The following is a 27,417-nucleotide window of genomic DNA, read 5'->3' as shown; positions in this document are numbered from 1 at the left end:
AGACACGTGTCAGCTGGTGGCAGGCCAGCTTAGGTCACAGGTAATCATTCACGCTGGGCTCACAGCAGCAGCTTCTGGAATCTCAAAGCTAGCTCAAGTTCTCCATTTATGACCTTCCCCCCTGCCTTGCATGAGAAGGAAAGGCTTGATTACTCCTTCAAAGACAAGCCTAGGGAATTATGCAGCTTGAAATTCAAAGCAAGTAGCTTATTAAGAAAATCTCTGGCTGCTACCTCATCAGTCTGCCTTGAAGCTCAATTAAAAATAATTAAACCACTTCCTAGTCTATTTTTAGAAAAGCTTAAGTGAGAAGAGATTTCTATTTTCCCAAGAAGAGTTAGAATAACTCATCACTTACGTTCTAAACCTAAGCAGCAGTGTTCTCCATGTGGCCTTTTTCTTACAGGCAGCCCGTCCTTAGCATATTCTCAACATTTCTCCAGTTTTCACTGGTGATGTCGAGGAAGGCGTTCAGGAGACGTGGGCAGCATGTACCTCACAGCAGTGTTTTTCAAAAGGTGGGTTCTGAACGATTAATCATTACTAAATCAACTTGGTGTTTATAGAAAGTATCCAAATGCATCATACATTATGGGGATAATTAAGTATTGTTTTGTAAAACTTTCTGTATTCCTGAATGTGTGTGTGCAGATATGAATATACATGCATCCCTCTGTGAACGTCCCCCCTTGTTGAGAAGTAGGCTAAGCTTTGGAAGTAAGATTAACTGGGCTGTATCACCCAGGACAGACAGGTGGAGGCAGAAGTGAGTTGGAAAGGCAGGAGAAACAAGAGGTGGAGCTTCAGGCCCCTTTGCTTTGAACTATATTTTACAGAGATCTCCATGTATGATTTTATATGAAGAAGAAAAGCTTGAAAATCCTCTATACTGGAAAGGGTGCCCGGTGAAAAATGATCCTTCCTAAAAATGTTCTAACACTCTTGCATTCCCTTGAAATTGATTTAACACCCAGGGAAAAGCTGCAGCACACAAAACACTGTCAGGAGATAAGAATTCAGCCAAAAATCAGTAATATTTATTGCGCAGATTTAGTTTGCATTTTATTCTCTTACTCTGTCAAGTTTGAGTGGGGCAGAGGTAATTATTCATCAGCAGAAGAAATTCAAATTCTGTGCAGAGTTTGAGGTGGTGAGTACTGTATGACATTGGACAAGGTACCTTTCCTGAGCCTCATTTTTCCTCATCTGTAAAACTGGGCTAATAAGGGTCCTTACCTTCGTAGGGCTCTTAATTAAAGAGGAATGCGGAGCAAAGGATTAGCACAGTATGTGGCATGTATATAAAAGTTTAATAACTGTCAGTTACTAAACTGAACAGGCAATTTTCTGGGTGTCTTTAGGACTACTGAAAATCATTGAAAAGCTACCACAATGATAATTTAACATTTTATTTTTTGCTCTTTCTTTAGGTAAAGATTTTCAAACAGTGAAACTACAAATTTTAAGTCCATTTGGTAAGTTTTGAGAAAAGTATATACCTATCTATCCCAAGTGCCTATCCAGATACAGAATGCTTCCATCGTCTCAGATAGGTCCCTCAGGCTACTTCCAAGTTATACTCAGCCTCACCCTCAACCCCAGCCCCCTGAAGCACCCACTATCATCTTTTTCACCATAAATTAGTTTTGCCTGTTCTGGAACTTCATAGAAATGGAATCATACAGTATTTAGTCCTTTTGTATAAAGCTCTTTTCTTCAGTTTCATTTTTTTATGTCTCCTCACTGATTTTTTTTAAAATTTTTGTTGAAATATAGTTGATTTACAATGTTGTGTTCATTTCAGGTATACAGCAGAGTGATACATTCTCTTCCATTATAGGTTATTACAGAATACTGAGTTCCCTGTGCTATACAGTATGTCCTTGTTGATTATCTATTTTATATTTAGTAGTGTGTATATTTTAATCCCAAACTCCTAATTTATCTCCCCCCTTCCCCTTTGGTAACCGTAAGTTTGTTTTCTATGTCTGTGAGTCTTTCTGTTTTGTAAATAAGTTTATTTGTATCAGTTTTTTAGATTCCCCATATAAGCGGTATCATATATTTGTCTTTGTCTGGCTTGCTTCACTTAGTATGGTAATCTCTAGGTCCATCCATGTTGCTGCAAATGGCATTATTTCATTCTTTTTAATGGCTGAGTAATATTCCATTGTGCATATGTACCACATCTTCATTATCCATTCACCTGTCGATGGACATTCAGGTTGCTTCCATATCTTGGCTATTGTAAATCATGCTGCAATGAATGAACACTGAGGTGCATGTACCTTTTTGAATTATGGTTTTCTCTGGATATATGCCCAGGAGTGGGATTGCAGGATCATATGGTAGCTCTACTTTTAGTTTTTTAAGGAACCTCCATACTGTTCTCCATAGTGGCTGTATCAATTTACTTTCCCGCCAGTAGTGCAAGAGGGTTCCCTTTTCTCCACACCCTCTCCAGCATTTGTTATTTGTAGACTTTTTGATGTTGGCCATTCTGACTGTTGTGAGGTGATACCTCATTGTAGTTTTGATTTGAATTTCTCTAATTAGCGATGTTGAGCATCTTTTCACATGCCTTTTGGCCATCTGTATGTCTTGTTTGGAAAAATGTCTTTTGATCTTCTGCCCATTTTTTGATTGGGTTGTTTGGGGGGTTTTTTTGATATTGAGCTGTTATGAGATGTTTGTGTATTTTGGAAATTAACCCCTTTTCAGTTGCATCGTTTGCAAATACTTTCTCCCATTCTGTAGTTTTGTCTTTTCGTTTTGTTTATGGTTTCCTTTGCTGTGAGGAAGCTTTTAAGTTTAATTAGGTCCCATTTGTTTATTTTTGTTTTTATTTCCATTACTCTAGGAGACAGATCCAAAAAGATATTGCTGCAATTTATGTCAAAGAGTGCTCTGCTTATGTTTTCCTCTAGGAGTTTTATAGTATCCAGTCTTACATTTAGGTCTTTAATCCATTTTGAGTTTATTTTTTGTTGTGTTAGAGAATGTTCTAATTTCACTCTTTTACATGTAGCTGTCCAGTTTTCCCAGCACCACTTAGCGAAGAGACTTTCTTTTCTCCATTGTATATTCTTGCCTCCTTTGTGGTAGATTAATTGATCATAAGTGCATGGGTTTATTTCTGGGCCTTCTATCCTGGTCCATTGATCTATATTTCTGTTTTTGTGCCAGTACCATACTGTTTTAATTACTGTAGCTGTAAAAACCCTTTTCGTTCAGCACAATGTTTTTGAGATTATGTTGTTGCATGTAGTTTGTTGCCTTTTGTGGCTAAATAGTATTCCACTGTGAATATGGTGTTTCCGTTTGGGGCTTTTATGAATAATGTTATCAACAAGTCTGTGTGGGCATTTTCCTTCCTCTTGGGTAATACATGGGAGTAGAATTGCTGGGAAGAATGTGTATCATGAGATAAGTGACAGACCTTTCTCCAAAGCGGATGGCCCATTTTACACTCCTACCAATGATGCATGACAGTTCTGGTTGCTTCTTGTTCTTGCCAGTATTTAGAGTTGTCATTGTTTAATTTTAGCCATTTTGATGTGTACACAGGGGTATTTCATTGTGGTTTTATTTTGCGTTTCCTTGATGATGGACAATGAGCACGTTGTCACATGCTTACTGGCCTTTCATGTATCTTTGTGAGTTGTCCAAATTTTTTGCCCATTTTTTGTTTCATTTGGTTTGTGTATGTTGTTGTTTGGGTTATTAGTTTTTATATTATTGAGTTGTAGGAGTTTTTTATATTTTCTGGATATAAGTCCTTTGTCAGATGTATCTTGTGAATATATTCTCAATCTGTAGATTGACTTTCATTTTCTTCATGGCATAATGGGAAGTTCTTGATCCTGTTTTTTAAAAATTTTTGTAAGACTGGATTTAATAGAATTCACTGGTGAAATCATCTGAGCCAAGAGTTTGCTTAGGGTAGCATTTGATTTATAGATTCAATTCCTTTGATTGGACCTATGAAGCCTTTACATTTCATCTTGTTTCAGTGTGGGTATGTTGCATTTTTCAAAGATTTCGTATATTACATCCAAGTTGTTTTATTATCATAAAATTTTTCATAACATTCCTTTATCTTTTCCATGTTGTACAGGACCTGTAATGCTATCCCCTCTTTCATTCCTGATATTGGTAATTTGTCTCCTCTTTTGTCCCTTCATCAGTTTAGCTAGGGATTTGTCCATTTTTGTGCATGTGTGTTTTTTCATAGAACTTTCAGCTTCTTAGATTTTTCTGTAATATTTTCTGCACTTTGGGTTTATTTTGCTTTTTTTTAGCTTAAGGTAGAAACCTTTATCAGTGATTTTCTTTCATTTGTTCTAATAGAAGCATTTATAGCTCTAAGTTTCCTTATAAGCACAGCTCTTAACTGAACCCTACAAATTTTGTTTTCATTATTCAGTTCAAAATATTTTCTAATTTCTCTTTTGATTTCTTCCTTATTACAAGTATGTGTGTTTAATTTCCAAATATGTAGGTTTTCTAGATATCGTTATTAATTTCTAATACAATTTCATTGTGTATAGAGAACATATTCTGGAAATTTCAATCTGTTGACTTTTGAGACTTATTTTATGGCCCAGTATTTGGTCTGTTTTGCTAAATGTATTATGTGCACTTGCAAAGAATGTATTTTCTACAGTTACTGCTTGTAGTGTTCTATAAATGTCAACAGAAATTGACAAGCTGGCCAATATGTCCTTTTACACTTTTTGTCTAATTCTATCAATTGCTGAAAGAAAAAGTGCTAACATATCCAACTATGATCGTGGATTAAATTCTATCAATTTTTACTTGATGTACTGTGAAGTAATGTTAGTTGCGTACATATTTATGGTTTTCTACTGAATTGACTGTTTATCATTATGAAATGCCCCCCTTTATTTCTGGTAACACCCCTCATTTTGAAGCCTACTTTATCTAACATTAATATAGTATCAGGCTTTTTTTATCCTTTGTGTTTTTTTGTTTGTTTGTTTGTTTTGCGGTACGCGGGCCTCTCACTGCTGTGGCCTCTCCCGTTGCAGAGCACAGGCTCTGGACGCGCAGGCTCAGCGGCCATGGCTCACGGGCCCAGCCACTCCACAGCATGTGGGCTCCCCCCGGACCGGGGCACGAACGCCTGTCCCCTGCATTGGCAGGTGGACTCTCAACCACCGTGCCACCAGGTAAGCCCCTCTGTGCTTTTCAACTGACATGTTTAGTCCACTTACATTTTTAAGTCTAATTACATTTTGATGTAGTTATTGACATGACTGGATTTACATTTAACATTTTGCTATTTATTTTCTCCTTGTTCCATCTGTTTTTTTACCCCCCTCTCTACTGTCTTTTTATTGGGTTGGCCAAAAAGTTCCTTTGGTTTTTAAGTAAAAAGATGGATTTTTCATTTTCACCAAGAACTTTATTGAACAACATAGTCACCATTTTCTTCCACTACCTTCTGCCATTTTTCAGGCAACTTCATCTTCCCAAAACTTTTTATCTTTTTGAGTAAAGAACTGTTCCAGGTGCCTTTTACAGTCTTCCAGCTAAGGGCTACTAGAGCTATCTTACAGAAAAAAAAAAAAAACTTTCTGGCCAACCCAATAGCTGTGCTTCTTTGCATCTTTTTAATGGTTACTCTAGGGATTATAATATACAGCCTTAACTTTTCACAAACTATTTAGGATTAGTTTTGTACCATATCATGTGAAATATAAAAACCTTTCATCCGTAAGTTTCCATATACCCCCTTGTCCTTTAGTTATAATGTTATAATTTTTACTTGGAACAGTTATGTGTATTTTTTTTAAATTAAACCAAGATAGTATTTTACATTTACCCACTGGTTTATATTTGTTGTCTGTGGGAGGATTGGTCCATTGTGAGCTACTCTCTATTATCAGACAATAGGGATTTTTCCTTAAGAACAAAATGATCATTGTAATCATACACTCCAAAATTTTACTTCGTTTTGTACTAATATTATTCAGTAAGAAGAACACTTTTCCCGTTGCTAGTTCATACTTCCGCTTTCTTGCCTCTAATTTGAGTCATCTAAAACCATGTCTGTATCTGTAACTGTGTACTTGGTCTCATTTTTCTAATTGTCATGTAATTTTCCTGTGATGACATGAGCAACTCCCATACTAGGAATTAGAATAGCTCCTTTCTCAACAGAGTGAATGAGAGACTGCAAATCCACAAGCCCCAAAGACTGGGCAGGTACAAGGTTCTTTCAAAAAGTTTTTTTTTGTGATCCCTCATTTTTATACCTGAATAACTTTCCCCAAAGGGATGATACATAATCTTCAAGTATCTATAGATATAATGTATTGATAACATCTGGTCAGTGGTATCACTGATTGTCAAATAAAAATTCCTCAGTTAAGCAGCGCTTCCTTTTTGTTAAATCCTTGGTGCTGACACCAGACCAGCCCTTTACTTCTTTTCATCCTGACACGGTCTGGCTCTACAGTCTGACCTCTCAAGAACAAGATACAGGGACTTGTTCTGGATGCTCTTGGGCAAGTGCAGCTGGGATACTCAGTAGCCTGGGCCTCAATTTAAAGAGCTTGTTTCATCATTTTTTTTTTCTTTTAGACTATCAGAGCTGGATTATTCATCAAAGATTTGTGTTTGCTTCAGTGGCTGATATACCACACAGCCCAAGGATCAGCTCAGCTAAGACAAGGCTTTGTCATGACAGGACTGCTGCGCGGAGGTCTGTCTCAGACTTTCCTTCCACAAAGGAAGGGGTCCGCCAGCCAAGAGAAAGTCCTTTCCAACACAGATAGCATCACATGCCCTGCTGGCTCTTGGAACTACATACATAGAGCCGAAGCCTTGCTCTCAATTCTTCGGGAACCTGTCTGGGCCATCTTCTCGCTCGTTTCTGGCTGACGGGGCAGCAGGGGCTGCGCAGGCCTCAGCCTCCTCGTGATCATCGTAACACGTTCTGCGTTCCAGCTCCTGATGCCCAGGGAATGTGCTGGCCTCCGTGCTGCCTGTGTCACGGGACCTTTCCTAATCTGGAACATCCTCGCCCAAGAAACCCCAACTCTCGGCTCATCCTACACCTATTTTTCTCTTATTTGTGCTGATGCTTCAGTTGGTTGCGCTTCCACCGTGGGCTCTGGCTCCAGAGGAAGAGATGGTGGCTTTGTGAGCTGGGATGTTCCTCCGACACCTAGTAACAAAACAAACAGCTTGAATTCTCAGTTCCATGGTTCCAGAAGAAATCAATATTTTCACTGTCAAGTTTCAAGAAAAAAACCCATATTTTCTGAGACTAGTGGGACTGTGGCATATCTGGGCAGCTGTGAAGGAAGACCATAACTGAAGAAATAAAGCAACAGTCAAGTGTGCCTTCAGTGACCTTATAAAAGAAATGTTTAATTAGCTGCACCATGCTGACTTATAATAAGGCAGTGAGAATTAAAGTGAGACTACATAACGAAAGGTGCTGCAATGTATTTCTAAACCTGAATATTGTAAAGACCCAGTGTACCGACATCCAGCTAAGACTGCCAGTAGCTGTTAACTTTTACACAAATTGCCTTAAGGAAACAAGTGACAGTTCGGCCACCCTTGGGCTTTTTCCCCCTTCTAGGCAGCACTACGTTGGATGTGTCCTGAGTCTGAAAAGCACAAGCCTCATTCCAAGCTATAATCTCTTTGCAGGCACATGTGGCTTGTACCCACAGGTCTTCATATAGCTGTGTGTAGCTTCCTACCTGAGGGGAGCTTCCTATACGCGGCTGCTGAAGACATTGCCTGTCCTAGAGCTTGATTAGAACCCAGAGGCTGCTGGAAACTGGCGGCTTTACTGGTTGAAGTGGTCCGCTGCTTTGATTTGGGATCTTTAACTGGTTTAGTCCAGACCAGTGCCTCCCCGACCTGGAGAGCAGCTCCCAACTTCTGGGCCGTCTCCACCATCTTGTGCCCAAGTGGGAAGGAAAAAAAAAAAGAGTCACAGGGCTGACCGGCAGAGACAAGCCTCATCCCAGGTCTTCAGCAGGCAGGTGGGGATTAGCTGAAATAGTGTCTGCTGTACTAGCATTTGAGGGAGGAAACACTTACTGCAAAGAAATCATTCTCAAACAGCAGAGACCACATTGCCCTGAGTGGATGGCAAGGGAGTTCTTTAAAGGCTCTCAAACCCAACAATTCAAGTTTGGTGCATTGTTGGACTAAATTCCTGCCTTTCCTATGTGAGGAGAATGGGAGGAAGCTACAAAGAGACATAATACAACTCATTTGAGCTGAGGTCTATCAATACTGGATATAACTCAGTAAGCCTGAATTTCCTCTTATTATTTTTGTCCAGGAAAGTTTCTTCTCAAGCTGTTCTTAATTGAAGAATTCATGCCACTAGGAATGTCTAAGCCAAAACAGGCATGAGCCTATATAACACCTTATATTTGGGTTATTTGGGCTTGATTCAAAAGTCTCTTGACAGCTTGCTTATGACTCCTAGGAGCTAAGGCTTACCTCCGGGTCAAATTCCAGGGAGCTGCTGTCCTTGAGTAGGTTGACTTTCTTCTCCATCTCCTGGTACTGGGCCAGGGCGCCCCTCTCCTCTCCCTGGTTGTACAGCAGCACAGCATAGTTCAGGTTTACCAAAGGGTTACACCTGTGCAAACAGACAGCAATTCTTATGGAGCTGGGGCTTCGCAACACATGGTCACTTAGAGATCCTTCTCACTGCACAAAAATAAAACTGGCTAAGTACAGACAGCTCCGCTCCACTCCACAGCAAGGTGGGGCACACACGTGTTGTGTGGACCTTTGGAGAAGAATCAGGGAGTTAACTTCCCAACCAGCAAAGCAGGTACTGGGACCAAGCCTGACATCTCAGCCCTCAAAAGAGACGAAAAACAGGTCCCTACCCTGCTGCCTAACAGAGGCCAATGGAATAAATCCCAGGAGAGTCAAGTTTATCTTAAATTAAACTGAGCCCAGAGTCCCATGTGACATTCCAGCGAGCCCACAGCTATCAACAGCCCAAGCCCACTGCCAGCTCTCACTTTCTCTGGCCTCCTGACTACTAAGGGCTGGAAACGTTTTCTCAGAAAGAGTCAGCATCGGGTCCTGCCGAGCCTCTCTGTGCTCAGAGCCACGTCCTGCAGCACAGAGGCCCGCTGTGCACAGAGGCCCGGGGAGCGAGCAGCTGGGCTGGCTCGGCAACGCCGGGGCCGTGGCGCCACCTCGCGGCTCTGCGGCGCCCAGCCCTCCCAGCGGCGTTCCCGACAGGGCGGCTTACTTATCCAGGCGGACTGCTTCTGTGTAGGCTCTCCGGGCATTCTCTGTGTCTTCCAGGTTGGTCAGAGCCACTGCAACGAAGAAAGTGAGTGCAGTGGCTGAAGAGCCCAGCGGAGAAAACACAGGCAATGTTTCAAGACGGCAGTTCATTCAGCCGCCAAACCTAACTAACTCCTGCTGTGCCCGCCCAGCTCCTGGCACCACCGTCTGCACAGCCACTCAGCTTGGATTCCAGGTATCATCTTGTTCAACGGTCCCCTCTCCACAGTTAGTCAGCGGCTGGGTTCCATGAATTCCATTTTTTACAGCTTCTTTGGTGACACTGCCCTGGTTTAGTCATGTCAGGCCTTCCGTTTTGTTCCCCAAGGGCACTGTCCCGCTTGCCACAGCGCAGGCTGCCAGGTATCTCGCTGACTGAGACAAATCTGACCGCGTCACTGGCCTACTCAGGAATACTCACATGCTCACTGCTCTCCAGCACCCATAACCGTACCTTTAAACTTTTGTTTAGCAACAGAACACTCTCCCTTTTTAAATCAGTACTTTCTGAAAGCCTGACCTATAACCCAAACAACAGCAGAGCTGCTCTGGAAGCCCTGCCCACTCCACCTCCCCAGCTGTTCATCTACTTCTACCAGACACAAGAGGAGATCCACGAACACAGCTGGGAAAAACAGAGCCTCTGGGATCAAGTGTACAGTCCCTGTGCTGTACTCAATGGTCCTCCATACTCTGACGCCAGACTACCTCTCCTGACTCATCTCCCACCACGTTCTACAACACTATTGCCCATAACGGCCTGGTACCTCTTGCAGTTTCATGGCTGCATGCCTTTACTCAGGGACTTCTCAGCCATTCTGTACTACTGAATTCCAGCTTATCTTTTCACAGCTCACTGTGAAGATCATCTCTACTTTGCGAAGTTAGAATTGCTGCTTATGCCATACGGTACAGCTATTTGTTTACATTCCTGTATCCCATTATGACTGGGCTATCTTTGTATTCAGAGAGCCCCCAAGTAACCACCACTCAATTTGTTTTTGCAACCTTTCTCTTATAAATCAGAACCTCACAGTAATGACCAAAACACACAAACAAACAAAAAAAAAGACCAAAAAGACACCTGAAGACTACTGTCAATGAGAACATGGAAACTGCTTTTAGGTATACATTTCTTAACTTTAGTATATGGAGAAGTATCCTCCAGAAAGAATATTTAGTATAAGGAGAAGAATCCCCCAGAAAGAATATTTAGTCAGTACTTTTATACTGTAGAGCAACAACAGTAATAGACTAATTATATAATGACAACAAAACCAGCAGTTAACATTCATTGTGTCTAATCATGTAATCCTTTCATCAACCCTATGAGATATAGCTAGTAAGTAGTAGAGGCAGGACCCTACCTAAAGCCCAAGATCGTAACACCTGCTGATAACTGGAGCTTGGCTGGATTCAACAGATGAACTGTCATGGGAAAACCACTGTTAAAAGATGAACTAGAGACGAACCTGATTGAACCTGCTGGTCTCTGAGTGAAATTCCCCTAAGTGAGAAGCAACAAGGTGCTTTGTCATCTTTTTCTTTCATATTTCTTCAAACTCCAGGACAGTAATCCAGATTCCTATGGGATCTGCAAGGGAATGGCTTCTATGGGACATTTAACCACTGGCCTCCTATGATTCTAATTCATTTTTCCCTGAGTACAGACTGCGAAAGGGGTTCTTCACACAAATGTCTCTTACCAGCCAAGAGCATGTAGAGCTCCCCCATCTTTGGCTGGAAGTTGATGGCTGCACTGAGAAAATGGAAGGCTGATGCATACTGCTGCATAGTCAAGTGGACGAGGCCCAGATTATACAGAATCTTCCAGTCGAAGGGTGCCAAGTAGTTGGCTCGTTTCAGGCAGCTGATAGCCTGGAGGAGAGAGCAGGCACTCGGTGAGAGGCTGGGGCAAGCTGGCAGAACCAGCAACTGAACACAAACCAAGAAAATGAGGAGACACTCACTGCCACGTATTTCTTCTTGCCAAAGAAACACATCCCAATGTTATTCCAGAGTGGAGGACTTTCTGGAACAGCACAAGCTACAATTCTGTATTTGGTGAGGGCAACATCAAAGTCCCCATGGGTCTGCATCATGCTGCCTGCTGCCAAGATGGCCTGAAAACATGGGATATGGAAAGTTGGTAATTCAGTCATTCCCAAAAGGCTGTTGCAGTGAAGTAGCCTTCCTGAGTGTAGATACTCAGCAGGCCCATCAGCACTGGTGGGACTGAAAAGCTTCTTCCAGGGACCTATATACTATATCCAAGCTATTGGAACAGACGCTCATGAAGAACACTCCTGCACCCCACGCTGGCTCTCTTCGGCATAATACAGAAAAGTCACTGACTTTACCCAGCTTATTTCTTTCCTACTGGTGGCCAGGGAAGTCACTATTTCAGAGTATCAGGGCCCTGTAAGTAAAAAGCACCTTTAACCTGTTCCCTACAGCCCCTACTTGGTACACCAAGTGCTCTAGACAACTCAGGTGCACCTGTCTTTGGCCACTAAGGTGCAGCTCCTTCTGCCACAGGGCAGAGGGTGAGTCAGCCTTAGGCTTCACTGATCAAGCTTTTCATGTCTCTAAGGAAAAGGGTTAAGGTGGGGTGCTACGTCAGGCTACTACGACTTCCAAGATAGGACTGAGTCTGTACTGTTAACAGCCGGTTTTGGTGCATCTCCCTCAGTGATGCATATCCACATGATGATCTCCTCCTCCCCGAAGTCGTATCTGGACAAGAGTTGTAATCTCAGATTCATCAGGAATCGAGTCATTTCAGCAGATTTATTTCTGACAGTAGTTATAGAGGCTCTGCCAACTTCCTAAGTAACATATAAAACTTTACCAGCACTACAGTTTTGCTTTCTGCATAAGTTAACAGCCCAATATAACAAATGTGCTCTTTTAGAAGATAAGAAGCAGAGCACTGACACTTTACAGTATTTTCAAATGAGAGCCACATTTATTTATAACTTTTCTAAGGAAAAAGTACTTTCTCAGATATACAGAACGCTTTCTAGGGCCAGATCACCTCTAAGAGTGGTGGGACCATCTGTGTGAAGGCTCTGGGGTTTGACAGCCTGCAGTACCTTGTAGTTGGTGGGGTCGTAAGTCAGTGCATTTCCAAGATGTTCAAATGCCTTCTGGTAAATGCCAAGCTTGGGAAAAAGCAAAAGCCAGAGAATTACACGGGGGGGACGGTAGTTAAGGAGACTGGCCAAGCACACCCTCATCAGACACACCCTGACTTTTCCGGGTTCTTCGGACAGAAAAAGAGCTACAGATACCGGATTCTTAAAAGAGGAAATTAAGATCCCCACGTTTGTTTTCCCTCCTGTTTTGTTGATTTGTCCCCTGATAAGGTCAGAGTAGCTGTTTGCCAGGAACAGCCTCTGCCACACTAGCGCTGTTCCACCCAAGGCCTCTTGGCAGGAAATGGGCTGGTTTGCCGCATCTCCCCTGGGGCCAGCCTCCCAAGCCAGAGCCCGGGAAGGCCCAGGGTTAAGCTCCTTTGAAAGAAAACTGAAACAAACAAAAAGGCCACCACAAAGGCAGGGTTGGAGGCAGGATCAGCTAAGAGGGGAACCTGGGTCTTCGATGGGGTGTGTGGGGCAGGGAGAAGCCCTGAGGGATCCCTGGGTCCCAGGGCCTCAGGCAGACACAGAACAGCGATGGGGCCAAGAGAATCCCACCCACACTCCGGAACGTGGAGGGGAGAGGAGACTTTTTATTCTAGACAATGCTTTGCCTTCTCTCTTTTCTAGGGGACGTGGCTGGGAAGAAGGAACAACAGGAATGGCCTCTGCCCCAAAGCCCTAGCGGTACCACAGCTTCTCCTCCCACCACAAAATGCCAGCCCCTCTGACCCCAGTTACTTCTCGTATGTGTTCTTGCCTTGGTTGGATAAGAACTGTAATTGCACTAGGCTCAAACAGATTTAATTTGCTTCTGATTTGAATGCTGAAAATTAATTCCTTTAGCAGACAAAGAATATCAAATGCAGAGAGTAAAGTTCATGTCCTTCTTATGACCTTTAGTAAGTTGTGTTAAAGTAAAAATGCAGGAAAACCACAACACACACAAACCCAAAAACACTTCCAACGTCAATGCATGGATGAGCAAAGAATTCCTCTTACCTGGAGGTAGAGTAATCCTAAAGTTGTGAGAAGTTCTGTATTTTCTGGTGAGAACCTGCAACACAGAGATGCTCAGAGGGAAACAAGATGTGTATGAGAGACACTAAGATACACACATAGTAACTCACCCTCGTGCACTACCTGAGACACCACTGTGCCTCCCACTCCCCATAGGAACTCTCAAAGGGATTTGGGAATTTCCTTCCAAAGTAGGTCACCTCAACCCTAGCTACAGGGAGGATTGCTCAGCAAGAAAGAATGGGACTTGGGGGCTTCCTTGGTGGCGCAGTGGTTGAGAGTCCACCTGCCGATGCAGAGGACACGGGTTCGTGTCCTGGTCCGGGAAGATCCCACATGCTGCGGAGCAGCTGGGCCCGTGAGCCATGGCGCTGAGCCTGCGCGTCCAGAGCCTGTGCTCCGCAACGGGAGAGGCCACAACAGTGAGAGGCCCGCGTACCGCAAAAAAAAGAAAAAAAAAAAAGAATGGGACTTGGAACCCAGACTCCTTTCGCAGGACCTTTTCTTAGGGCCAAAGTCCTTAGAAAGAACCTATGGAATATTTTGTGCCACTGTCTTGATTACACTGATAGAATTCAAGAATAATGCCCTGTAAACCAAGTCAGTCTAGAACACACACAGGTTTAGCCCTTTCCCTCTTGGGAGATTTTTTTTTCCTGTTCTCACTGCGCTCAATGCCAACCAGCATAATTTCCCGCGTAAGTTAGGATCCCAAGGCCCCTAATGCTCTGCTCTCCACATTAAACAAAAAGCCATACTAAACAACCAAACTAAAGAAGGAAGACACACACCCGCTCTAGGAAAGAATCAGCTGTTGGCTTTGTGGAGTAAATACTGGCTTAAGTAAAAGATTATCTGCCTTTCCAGTCCCTCAATGACATTTGTCTTTGTCACAAAACGAAAGCAACACTGAGCTCACATGATCTGACTACAGGATCACCAGACAGCTTCAACAGTGAAAATGACAGAAGGTGAAGAACAGTGTCTCCTGTTTCTAAGAATGAGGTAGGGTGCTGGTTACCTATGCGGAGACCAGAACCACAAGGGGCCAAAGCCCCAGCCTGGGGAGGCCTGAGCTGGCCAGACAGAGCTTACTCAGTTCAACTGAGTATTCACCCTTCACTTTCTGCCATAAATACCCATCCTAATCACTTCCTCCCCCAAAGCAAGTAAGTAACTTCCATGATTCTGGTGGGTGTCCATCCCCCCACCAAAACATGACTACTGTCTCCAAAGCTGCGGGTCATAAACAATGGTTTCTATAATCTCAGTGAGGCTCCAGATGCTCAGCTGGCCTGTTTTCTCCTTTGAGAATTTCAGTGACTTAAGTCCTTGACCAGCCACTAGAAGAATGTGTGAGCTAATGTAATTTATGTGAGCTAATAAGCTCGAAGAGCCAACTTACAGAATGCAGGGGTCAGGGATTAAAGCTTCCACCCAGCACCAAAGAGACTTTAACATACACTACATGGCTTCCTTCCTACTTGTCCATATAAACTTAGCCTTTTGATGACAGAAGTCTCTTTTGTAGCTTAAACCAAAGGATTTTTTTTTTTTTTTTTTTTTTTGCGGTGCACGGGCCTCTCACTGTTGTGGCCTCTCCCGTTGCAGAGCACAGGCTCCGGATGCACAGGCTCAGCGGCCATGGCCCACGGGCCTAGCCGCTCCACAGCATGTGGGATCTTCCCGGACCGGGGCATGAACCTGCGTCCCCTGCATCGGCAGGTGAACTCTCAACCACTGCGCCACCAGGGAAGCCCAAACCAAAGGATTTTTATGTCTTTTCAGATATAAAATATGGTTGAAGAAAATTCCAAAAGCAGTGTTGTGACTAATATAACCAGAAAAGTTACTATCATGGTAGAAGACAAAGGTAATTAACAAATTAATAGAAATCTACGTTTAGTTCAAAGTCTTATTATCAGGAGTAACAGACTTTGTGGCCTTAAACCACAGATGAGGCATTCTATTAACTGACCTAACCAATGAGACACTACAGCATTTTGCTACAGCTCTCCCACTTAAACACAAGACCCCAGACAGAAAAGACAAGATAGCATGTGTCCCTAGAAAAGAAACGCAGAACACCACACTGGGAAAGCCAGTCAGTTACATTTTCAAGGGGCGTTTGGCTGACCCTAATGATATTTTTCAAAAGCATGATATTGGTCTCAAGCTAATAAGGCCAGATCTTTATTACTCAATCAGGAGATTTCTCTCCCTAATATCCTGAAACACAAGATCTTTTATAAAGTTTAAAACCACAATGGCAGACTGCCAGCTGACTCCAAAATCTGCTCTCTCCTTCCTCCTAAGCACATCTGCCCACCTCCCTTGCAGCTAGATGTGGCCACCTCACTAATTTCGAACCACAGAATGTCAGCAGGAATGATGTGTGCAACTTCCTATTTATTCAGTACTTAGCTTCCTATACCACCTCCCCCAACCACAGCCTGGAGCACAGATGCTACAGTAAGTTAGCTGCAACCATGCAGGTGAAGGCAACAACCTAAGGAATGATGAGGAAGGAACATGGAAGGAACCTGGATCCCAGATTGATCTTGTGGAGCAAAGCTGCCCAGCTAGGCTAGACCAGCCACACTGATGGGTGAGAAAGAAACATGTCTGTCTTCCTTATTTAAACAATCAGGAGCTCTAAACCTTAGCTTAACAGTAACTCTGGCTCCTACAGCTCACAATGTGTAACAGTCACACGTGTTCTCTCTTAGACTTGGGAGTTCATGTCTGCTCCCATTTTTGTTTTAGTTTCTCGCTGCTCTAAAGGAACAGACACACTTACTCCACTGCTTTCTTGTAGATTTCGATGGCCTTGTCCAAGTCTCCCTCCAGCAAATGGATCTTGCCCAGCATTATGTAAGTCAGATCATGCCTGTTAAGATGTAGGGCATTGTGCAACTGGTCTTGTGCCTAACAAGATTGACAGAGTAAAGAGAACCAGATCACTACCGTGAAAGGACAATGACCTTGTATGGCTAATGTAAAGACAGAGCTCCTGCTATACTAATGTAGGAACATCACATTTCAGCAAATGCCCCACTACCCAAAAAACTAAAACATACCCAAACCGTGCTTGCTCATAGGACAGCTGGCAACATGGAGTGTCTGCCTCTAGAGCCACTTGGGAGGCTTGTACAGATGATTAAACTTTTTGAGTGTTTTCTGCTTTTTGATATTCACACCCATGACTCGTATTTCGTAAGTCAAAAGGGATATCATGGTCTGCCCCAAACTCGACCCCAGCTGCACCGCTGACCAAATGCACACCCTTCCCCAGGGTGGACCTCATTTTCCTCACCAATATTTTGATGAATGAATGAATCCTCATTTATTCATTCAACATGTATTCATCGAGTGCCTGTTGCTCTAGGTACTAGTATACCAGAGCTAACGCAAGAGCTTATGTCCTCGTAGATGATGAAAAGGGCTTCGTTTAGTCCTTCACTGATTCAACAAGTATTTCTATAAATGCCAGGTACTGTATTTGCTTAGCCTGTAGGCTTTATAGTAAAATCTAAATATAATGCTTCTCCTCCATACAGGTCTGACCAAAAACCAATTCCACCTCTCCCTGGGCTCAGAATAATCCTGTGAATAGATATGTACTTACTCAGTTCAACTGAGTATTCACCCTTCACTTTCTGCCATAAATACCCATCCTAATCACTTCCTTGTAGATGCTTGAAATATCCTCTGAAGAGAGAAAGCTCCTAACCAAATATGTAACAATGAAGATCTAGATCTGCCCAGAAAACCTAAGGGACCCACTAAATATGTATATTTTATTTACATAGATATAGGTATTACTTATTTTTATGGATCTCACAGGAGCAAAAGTTATTCTCATACCTCAACTGCTGAGGTACAGGTTTTTTTCATACCCCTGAGGGATTGATTAGGTTACATCAGTTTACAAGTTGATATATATTAAACACTGTCAAATGGGTATCAACTAATTCAGATTCTCAGTCCTGTCAGCACTGGAGAAAGGAGAATAAAACTTCATAATCACTAAGTGGGAGCTTTATGAAGGAAACTCTACCCAACCCCACTATCATTAACTTTTAGAGTTCTCTATAATTTGGTCTATCCCTCAATTAAGATATATACATTTTTTCCCTTATCTGAGTACCAGGGTAAGCGCCAATGTTTTATCTGATGTAAGAGCCTTAGGCACTGTAGCCTAATCACAATGAAATATAAAAATGAAACATAAAAATCTCACACGGAAAATAACCTTAAAAACAAACTCTCAGAAATCAAATCTAAGATTAAAAATTCATTTCCGGGCTTCCCTGGTGGCACAGTGGTTGACAGTCCGCCTGCCGATGCAGGGGACATGGGTTCGTGCCCCGGTCCGGGAAGATCCCACATGCCGCGGAGCGGCTGGGCCCATGAGCCATGGCCGCTGAGCCTGCGCGTCCGGAGCCTGTGCTCCGCAACGGGAGAGGCCACAACAGTGAGAGGCCCGCGTACCACAAAAAAAAAAAATTAAAAAATTCATTTCCAATGACCTTGAAAACTAAAATCAGTTGCCACTGGAGCATAAGATAGCTCACAAGGTCATAATTACACTTTTAAGACTTACAGGTCCACTTTTTGATATCTAAGTTTTATTGAACATTTGTGTTTCCATTCTAGAAAATTAAACTAGGGGGTAGAAAATAAGAAGAGAGGAAGAAAGCAATTAGATTGCCATTCCCTAATCATATTTCTAGAATTTGTCACTTTCTTATTAAAAACAGAAAGAAAGAAAAAAAACAGATGACTAGTGACAAACGAGAATAAAAATGGGGATAAATGTATACGGCAGTTTCAATTTTTACTTCTAAAAATCTCGGCAAGCAGTAGGAATAATACAAAATGAGCAATGGCACCTCTGTAACAAGTGTACCCTCAGTGAAATCCCCAGCCAACCGCTCAGCCACCACCACCATTTCTATAAATTACCTTGTCCAACTGTTTCAGGTAAATGTAGCAAACTCCTAGGTTATGACAGATCTCCTACACACAAAAGAAAGGAAAACAACTTACTAAGTTCCACAGTAACTATTAGAGTGAAACAACAGGCGTCTAGAGATTATTACTGCTTGGCAAAATTTAAACTTTAAAACATGCACTATGGTTAATTTTTTACTTGAATCTTAAACAGATTATAAGAGATAAAAGCAGAATAAACCAGTGATCTTCCTGGGTCTATTTAGTACCTTGGAGTGCATGCCCAGCCCATTCCTACACCTTTTTTCCTCTAAGGGCTGCTCACTGAACAAACCCTTTGTCCCCTCTTCTCAGAAGAGACTACCACAGCCCCTTCTCCAACCCTAAGGAGGTGTGTGTGTGTGTCAGTCAGAGTCCTTTTCCGAGGAATCTAGGAATTCACTAGGTGGTATGGACTTGGGGACTGACCGCGCCATCTGGAGGCCACTAGGATGGAATACACAGATGTAATTGGAACGGATCTTCAGAAGACTACAGCACAGGTCAGCAAACTCTGGCCCACTGGCCAAATCCATCCTCTGCCTTTTTCTGCAAATCAAGTTGTATTGGAACACAGCCACGACCGCTTGTTATGTATCGTCTACAGTTCTTTCACACTAGAACTTCAGAGTCAAGTAGTTGCAACAAAGACTGTATAAATCCACAAAGCTTAAAATATTTACTACCCTGCCCTTTACAAAAAAAAAATTTGCCAACCTCTGATCTACAGAAAGAAAATAAATCAAGCAGAAATGCAGAGAAGCTACCTTGGTTGCTGACATCTTTCCAGTTCTAGTTCACTGCAAGACCAATCTGTATTTCCTGACCTTGTGTTCTGTAAAATCTCTCGAACTCCCTTATATTAAACCTCCCTTTATTTAAGGCAGCTTTAGAGAAAGCAAAATGTAAGGGTGAGAAAACTGCTCCTGGGAAACAGTAAGGACCATCTTGTTAGTAGTGGGGAGGTGGAGAAGCATGTTCAGACCCAGAAGTGTCCCTCTCGGAAGAAACATGAACCTTATAGGGCTCAGAGACAACAACTGGTTTAATGTTTTCCAAGTTCCCTAACATAACAACAACAAAATAGCAATCAGTGATTCTATGCCAGATGTTTTCCATATACATTACTTTAATTTTCCCAGCAAATCTGCAACATAAGTATAACAATTCTGATTTCAGAGGTAAGAAAATGGAAGCTCAGAGAAGTTAAGTAGTTTGCCTAACTTAGGACAAAAAGTATCAGCACTGGGATTTCTTTTTCTTAGTTCTAAATCTTAAAGAATTGCAACCATATATAAATGTAGACAGAATCACCCTGTACTCATCATCCTGCTCCAACAATCATCCAATCCATACCCCCCCATCTCTCCCACTACTTTTGTAAGCAAATACCAGATAGTATCCCATTTTATCCACAAATATTTCAGTATGTATTTCTAAAGGATAAGATCTCTTTTTTTTTAAGCTACCCACAATACCATTATCATACTTGAAAAAAAATTAGTAACTGCTGATACTGAATCATGTTCAAATTTCTGATGAATGTGTCACATTACAAAAAAATTTTTTTTTCTTCAATCACAATCCAGGGACTTCCCTGGTGGTCCAGTGGGTAAGACTCGGCACTCCCAATGCAGGGGGCCAAGGTTCGATCCCTGGTCAAGGAACTAGATCCCACATGCATGCTGCAACTAAGAGTCCGCATGCTGCAATGAAGATTCCACATGCCGCAACTAAGACCCGGCTCAGCATGCATGCATACATACATAAACAAATTTATTTTTAAAAAATCATAATCCAAATAATTTCCACACATTGCAAAGCACTGGGATTTGAACTCAGGCCTGTCTCTAAAACTTGTATACCAGACTTCCCTGGACTTCCCAGTCCAGTGGTTAAGAATCCGCCTGCCAATGCAGGGGACAGGGGTTCGATTCCTGATCCGGAAAGATCCCACATGCCGCAGGGCAGCTAAGCCTGTGCACCACAACCACTGAGCCCGTGTTCTAGAGCCCACAAGCCACAACTACTGAGCCCATGTGCCGCAACTACTGAAGCCCGCGTGCTCTGGGGCCCGCATGCTGCAACTACTGAGCCCACATGCTGCAATTACTGAAACCTGCGCGCCTAGAGCCCATGCTCCACAAAGAAGCCACTGCAATGAGAAGCCCACACACCGCAACAAAGAGTAGCCCCCGCTCGCCAAAACTAGAGAAAGCCCACAAGCAGCAACGAAGACCCAGCTCAGCCAAAAAAAATTTTTTTTAAATAAAACTTGTATACCTTCCACTTCATCACCCTATAAGAATATACACAGGGAGCTGGAGAGGAGAAATGTAGCCCTACTTGTCCTTTAAATGTACTGGAAGGTAACTAACCCGTAACCTTTTTAAATCATTTCTCATAGATATTATTTGAGAAAGCAGTAGCAATATGCCTTAAACAAACTGACAACCAAGAAAATTTTTGAAATTTGAAAAGGAAACTAGAACAAATCAGAGTTAAATCCTGTCTTTCATGGGGTGAGAAGATGCAGCAGACATCCTGCAAGGGCAATTGGTACAGTAGAAAGATCACAGGCCGAAAGTGAGGAATCCTAGATTCTAGGCCTGAATTCTGGCTCTGGTTCTGCCACGACCTCACTGTGTGCCCTTCAGCAAGTCACTCCATCTCCCAAAGCCTCAGCTTCCTCATCTATCAATATGGGAAATTCTCCCTACTTAACAGCTGTTCCACAAGTCAAATGAGATCATGGCAGGAGGAATTATGATTCCCCTGCTGCGGCCAGACTGTGGAATACCCTGATGAGTCGAAGGAAGTAGGGCTACAAGGTTTACTACAGGCCACAGGCACTCCTGAAGCATGTAGGGCAGAGAGTGGCTGTTTGGGGAATGACCACCTCTACTGGCACCAATGGACTGGTTATCCCAGGTGAGTCAGTAATACCAAATGAGCTCTTTCAACCAACTGGACAAACTGAAAGACATTCTCCATTCCCCCTGTCCTGTCCCTGAGCTCTCCTGTCTCACTTCCTCTCTGTCTCCATCTATGGGCTCATTTTCTCTTCAGCTCAGCCCTTCAAACTGTTTTTTCCAGGATTCCATCCTCAGCTCACTGCAGAGTGAGCTCATTCAATTTCATTGTTTTAATTATCACCTTTAAGTTGTTGACTCCAAAATGTGTATCTCTAGCTCAGAACACTTGAGTTTCAGATTTCTATATCTGCCATGTATTGGATACATCTCGATTTAGATATCCTACCAGAAGGTACAACTCATCATGTCCATAATCTTCTAAAAGACAGGACTTAACTCTGATTTGTTATCATCACCCTCTCCCAAAACTTGCTCCTCTTCCTTCCTGTATTTCCTATTCTAGTTGATTGTCCCATAAACCACCAAGCCATCTTTGCATCTGCAGCCCAGTGCCTGGCACACAGACGTTCATTTGTTGAAAGAAGGACGAAGTGAATGAAACGGCAACTCAATTTTCCTTTATCTGTAGCTTTACTTTGGCCTTTGGCTATAAAATACTCAATGGCTTAAAGACTTAAACATCTCAGTCTTTAGACCTGCAGAAGAAAAGTGACTGACAAAAATAATAGTGCTGCGAGACTTCCCTGGTGGCACAGTGGTTAAGACTCCACACTCCCAGTGCAGGGGGCTGGGGTTTGATCCCTGGTCAGGGAACTAGATCCCACGTGCATGCCGCAACTAAGACTTCGCATGCCACAACTAAGGAGGCCACATGCTGCAACTAAGGAGCTGGCAAGCTGCAACTAAGGAGCCCGCCTACCGCAACTAAGACCCAGTGCAACCAAATGAATAAATATTTTTTTAAAAAAATAATAATGATAGTGCCATAAGAACTGCAGGGAAAACCCATGCTAGCTCTTTCTATTAATCAATCTAATCCTTCACTCTATGTCTTTCTAAGAATCATCAGATATTTTGAAAAAACCAATAGCATGAAAGAGAAGAACCAAAACAGAGGAAGAAAAAGATAATTGTGGAAAGCAGAACAGAACTTCAAAGGGTCAGAGACATGGAGAGGCTGCTGCAAGAAAAGACAAAGTTCTTAGAAATTAAAGATGTAATTACTGAAATAAAAAATATTGAACACGTAGGCTAAATAACAATGTGAATATAGCTAAAAACAGACGTGATGATCTGGAAGATAAGACTGAGGAAATGTCTCTGAATGTACAGCAAAGACAAGGAGGTAGAAAATATGAGAAGCAAGTTAGGAGACAAGTAGAACAGGTACAGAACACGTCTGATAGAGTAGAAAACAGTGTGGCAAATGCTGCTGGTTATTTACCTAACATTCACGCTCTCTGTTTACCTTACCAACAGAACCCTAATTTTGTTTACAGTGACCATACATTTCCCAACCTTCCTTACAAAAGGCGTAGTTGGTGTGATGTAAGTGAAAGTCTGTTGGGGATTTCTGGGAAAATTATACTTCCTTGATGAAGGTTATTCCTTTTCTCTTTGTTGCTTCCTCTTTCTCCCTACCTAGAATGATGTGATGTTAGAGCTGCAGCAGTCATCTTATAACCATGAAGAAAAAGCCTCAGCATTGATATCGTTGGACCACCAAATCAATGTTGGCAACTACTTACCTGGATTTCTTGTTTCATAAGAAAAAAATAAACTCCTAATTTATAAAGCCAATGTTTAATAAAATGTTTTGTTGCAGTTACACACAATCCCTAACTAATACAAAGAGACAATAGAAAGGAAAAAATAATCAAAGAACTACTCAAAAAAAAAAAAAAACCTTGCTGACCCAAAGAAAGGCAAGGGTCTTCAAAGTGAAAGAGCCAACTGAATGTCCACAGATCAGGGGGATAAAAGAGAAAAGAAACACATCTAGACAACTATTACTGACATTTCAGAACTCCAATGATAGAAAATCCTCAAAGCTTCTACAGGAAAGTGGGGTTATCAGCAAGAATCAGACTGGTAACAGACTGCTTATCAACAACACTGACAGCCAGAAAACTAGGCAGCAATGTCTGCTGAGTTACGAGGAAACATGATTTTTGATCTTATACCCAGCCACATCATCGATCAAGTGTGAGGATAAGATACAATTTTGGCATGTAAGAATTCAGTAATAATAACAAAAGATAGCCATATGATAAATGGAGCCATTAGCATGTCACTAATAACGAAGTTCCCTACTTACCCAATCTTTCTGGTTAAGTTTAGCTGCTTCATTATACACTTCAGTGGCAGCTTTATGTTTTCCCAGAAGAAATCTGGGGAAAAAACACATTTTCTGTGATTATTAATGCAAAGCTTTTACGAGACTATAACCCCACCAGTCCCACATCTGACTCATGCTCCAGCCAGCAGAGAATTCGGGACGCCTCTTCCCTGTAAGCTGGCTGTGCTGGTTTAGCCAGTGAGGCTGCCGCACACCAACAGCAGAAGCTCTCTTGGTAGGAACAGAGTTGGTTCCAAGGCCTTGGGCCCATTCTACACCAATTTTAGTGAAAGTCTTCTGTAATTTATTTTCTACAATGTACTGCAAATGTAGACCAAAAAAGAAACAAGCCAAACTAATGACCATGTTCAACAAAAACTACCACAATTTTTCATCATGATCTATTAGGGATAGGCCCTTCTCTCCCAAACTAAGTCTCTTTCCTTGATACTGGATCATCATTCTGGAGACGCGGGAAAATCAGCCTCTGTGCAAAGACAGTGCAGGCTATGAATGACAACGTAGGTAAGAAAGTGAGAGTGGGAACTCCACAGAACACTTTACTACTCTGGAGTAGTAAAGCTATTAGTACTTAACAGCTTGTAAAGACAACGGAGGTTGCCTGCATCCAGGAACCTCCAGGGCATTCACTCAACAAACACTTACTAAAAACCTACCGTGTATCTAGTATTATGCTAAGTGTTGGAACAGCAGGTGAGAAAAATTCCATGGGCTGCCAATACATTAGGGTACTTGAGGCACAAAATGTTCCTATTTATATGAGAAACATTATCGGTGTTCCCCCATCAAACTAGAATATACAGTGTTTGAAATACTCAGTTCCTTTATACTAGTTATCTCATTTTCTCAAATTTCAAAATTACTCCACCCTCTTCAAAGTGAATCTATTATACCCATTAAGCAACCCTCCCTCTATGTATCCGGCTGCCAGAAGCAGCTCCAGCCTGAGAATGCACTTTACATTGTTCTCTGTCAGTGCCCTAGGGCCTCCAGGCTGCCAATACTCACAAAGATCTGGCCACCTGCTTGAGGTTATCAGCAGACTGAGGGCTGAGAACAGCACACGTCTGAAAGAGTTCTAGGGATTCTTGGATATTTCCTTCCAGGCGAAATATCAATGCTGCCAAGAAAGAGAAAACACAGAAAATAAAATCATGTTCTAGGAAGAATGGAGCCTGACATCTGAAAAATTGGAGGAGAGGGAGGTAGGAAATCATATCAAAGAAATCCTTTGGATAATTGTGTCTAATACAATCAGATATGACTTCAGATGGATTGAAACAAGCAGCAAAGTTGTTGATGAGCTAAAACCTTTTTTTTTAAAATTAATTAATTAATTTATTTTTGGCTGTGTTGGGTCTTCGTTTCTGTGCGAGGGCTTTCTCTAGTTGTGGCAGGCGGGGGCCACTCTTCATCGCAGTGCGCAGGCCTCTCACTATCGCGGCCTCTCTTGTTGCGGAGCACAGGCTCCAGACGCGCAGGCTCAGTAGTTGTGGCTCACGGGCCTAGTTGCTCCGCGGCATGTGGGATCCTCCCAGACCGGGACTCGAACCCATGTCCCCTGCATTGGCAGGCAGATTCTCAACCACTGCACCACCAGGGAAGCCCTAAAACCTTTTTTTTAAGGTATCTGGAATCTACCTATTCCTCCACTCCCAGCTTCCACCACGCAGATAATCGGGTGCCTTGTAAATTATCCCACAAACTCTTCACTGTAAGAACATTCTTATACCTCCTTATCAGATGCTCTATTTATCATGATAATTCCGACATCCACCTGATAGTTTTCAGAGAGTACACCCAAATGGGGCAAATGCAATCAATAACTCAAGTCCAACAAGGAGATGCTGGCAAAGAATGCAGTAATATTTCAGACTTGGTTTTCAGTATAGCAACCAATCAGAATAATCATTTTTCAGAAGAATTTACATGCTTAACTACTACTACCAGGCACTATAAGTCTGGAACTTGTGATATTGGGAATAAAAGAGCATTATTTGGGCTTCCCTGGTGGTGCAGTAGTTAAGAATCTACCTGCCAATGCAGGGGACACGGGTTCGAGCCTTGGCCCGGGAAGATCCCACATGCCGCCGCAGAGCAATTATGCCCGTGCGCCACAACTATTGAGCCCACGCGCCTAGAGCCCGTGCTCTGCAACAAGAGAAGCCACCGCAATGAGAAGCCCGCGCACCACAACAAAGAGTAGCCCCTGCTCGCCACAACTAGAGAAAGCCCACACACAGCAACAATGACCCAACATGGTCAAAAATAAAAACAAATAAATAATTTGTTTTTTTAAAAAGAGCATTATTTGCCATGATGTCCTAGATATGTCAATATCTTACCAATTATGTCAGAAAATTATATATTAATCTGAAGACTACAAATACAATGAGTGGTAAACAAAACTATTCATTTACATCAAAGAGTCAAAAAGATAGTTCCTGGGAAAACTAAGGATGCTACTCTGGGCACTACAGAGTAAAATTCCAGTCAGTGGTTCCTATACTCGATTTCTGATGAATTTCATTTATTCTCTGTTTTATCCTGCATACTTCTAGGCTTCTTCCCTTCATCCTGACTCACCTTACAAAAAATCCTCAAGCTTTTCCTTATCTCTTTTAGCTTGACTACAAGGAACCCTTCCAAAAGCCTCTTCTGGACCTGAAACTGCTGCATGAGGCAGGGACCCTAACAACTGTTCTGAAAAACACTAGCTGGAAACTAGAATAGGGGTGAAGGACAGTAGCAAGTTTTTTTAAGAGAACTAGTCATTTCTGAGGTCAAATCCAGCACAATAATCATGTTCTGATTTCAAAAAACAGTAATATTGAATAAGAGATTTGTGGAACATTTACTTGAATTTAAGTATTTTGTAAGTTGTTTGCTCTTTCTCCAGAACCTAGGCAGAGTGTGCATTTCTCTGGCAAGAAGAGAAGAAATATATGTCTTACCTTGGACATAGATAGCATATTCACATAACCCCTGAGTCTCCTGAAGCTGTTCTCTGATAACATCCTGAAAAAGAAAGAAACAATACTTCTGAGTAGTGGTTAAGTGTCTTCAAGTGTTTTTAAGAAAAGGTAAACATGGACAAGGAGTACATGTAAGAAATCTACAATACTAATGATGACTAATAAGTAGTTCATTCGGATTTTTTAAATTTATTTGACCCCTAGAACAGGCGCCAGCAAAGTACAGCCCACAGGCCAAATCCGACTCACATAGCCTATTTCTGTACAGGTCTCAAGCTAAGAGTGTTTTTTTAATTTTTAAAGGGTTATTAAAAAATAAGAGAAGATGAAGTATATGAGACAGAGATTATCTGTGGCCTGCAAAGCCTAAAATATTTACCATCTGGCCCCTTACAGAAAAAGTCCACCAACTCCTATCTACACTCTAACTAGGCAGGCTAAGAAAACTATGAAAAGATTTCCATGCACCATTATAGATGCTAGGAGCTCTCTGATGAGCAAAGTACAGGCTCTACCTTTGTCCTATGATGGGCTAAGACCAGGGAGCTGTACAGCTCAGAGGGCAATCACCTGATTCTAACCTGGAGCAATCAGGGAAGGCTTTCCAGGGTAAACAGTTTCAAATCCTGTGTTAGCAAGGGATGGAGGAAAAGCTGAGGTGGCCCAGAGAGTCAGAGAGAGAAGGGCTTTAAATGCCATGCTAAAAAAGGTCGAGAGCAATGGGAAAATCGTTATAAATTTTA

The 27,417-nt window shown here is 42.3% G+C and overlaps 1 protein-coding gene and 1 long non-coding RNA gene across 5 annotated transcripts in view; one reads left to right on the top strand and one right to left on the bottom strand.

The window, feature by feature from the left end:
• Positions 1–1,015: 1,015 nt before the first annotated feature.
• The window catches only part of BBS4 (Bardet-Biedl syndrome 4), a 70,633-nt gene continuing 44,231 nt past the window's right edge, over positions 1,016–27,417 (bottom strand). The window contains exons 4-16 of one of the 2 annotated variants that reach the window (XM_060153527.1): positions 26,654–26,717; positions 24,708–24,819; positions 23,658–23,730; positions 18,438–18,491; positions 16,270–16,397; positions 13,452–13,506; positions 12,405–12,473; positions 11,280–11,432; positions 11,016–11,187; positions 9,272–9,341; positions 8,500–8,641; positions 7,743–7,944; positions 1,016–7,195 (exon numbers count right to left, since the gene is read on the bottom strand). In XM_060153527.1, the coding sequence (XP_060009510.1) occupies positions 7,086–7,195; positions 7,743–7,944; positions 8,500–8,641; positions 9,272–9,341; positions 11,016–11,187; positions 11,280–11,432; positions 12,405–12,473; positions 13,452–13,506; positions 16,270–16,397; positions 18,438–18,491; positions 23,658–23,730; positions 24,708–24,819; positions 26,654–26,717 (1,404 nt within the window). In that variant the 3' untranslated portion in view covers positions 1,016–7,085. The remainder of the gene's footprint in view (positions 7,196–7,742; positions 7,945–8,499; positions 8,642–9,271; positions 9,342–11,015; positions 11,188–11,279; positions 11,433–12,404; positions 12,474–13,451; positions 13,507–16,269; positions 16,398–18,437; positions 18,492–23,657; positions 23,731–24,707; positions 24,820–26,653; positions 26,718–27,417) is intronic. The other variant, XM_060153534.1, reaches the window with a different exon arrangement.
• Positions 4,487–23,091, top strand: LOC132522967 (uncharacterized). Of its 3 annotated transcripts, XR_009541396.1 has the most exons (4): positions 4,487–5,192; positions 6,610–11,730; positions 13,080–13,195; positions 22,986–23,091. It is a non-coding gene; the product is annotated as an uncharacterized LOC132522967 (long non-coding RNA). The 3 variants fall into 3 exon arrangements; XR_009541394.1 differs by lacking the exon at positions 22,986–23,091 and having other exon boundaries at positions 6,610–9,505; positions 13,080–13,342; XR_009541395.1 differs by lacking the exon at positions 22,986–23,091 and having other exon boundaries at positions 13,080–13,342.

The sequence above is a fragment of the Lagenorhynchus albirostris genome, chromosome 1 (assembly GCF_949774975.1).
Source record: "Lagenorhynchus albirostris chromosome 1, mLagAlb1.1, whole genome shotgun sequence".
In the NCBI taxonomy this organism is placed as follows: domain Eukaryota; kingdom Metazoa; phylum Chordata; class Mammalia; order Artiodactyla; family Delphinidae; genus Lagenorhynchus; species Lagenorhynchus albirostris.
Note: the sequence above shows the minus strand (reverse complement) of the source record. Positions and strands in the feature narration are given on the sequence as shown.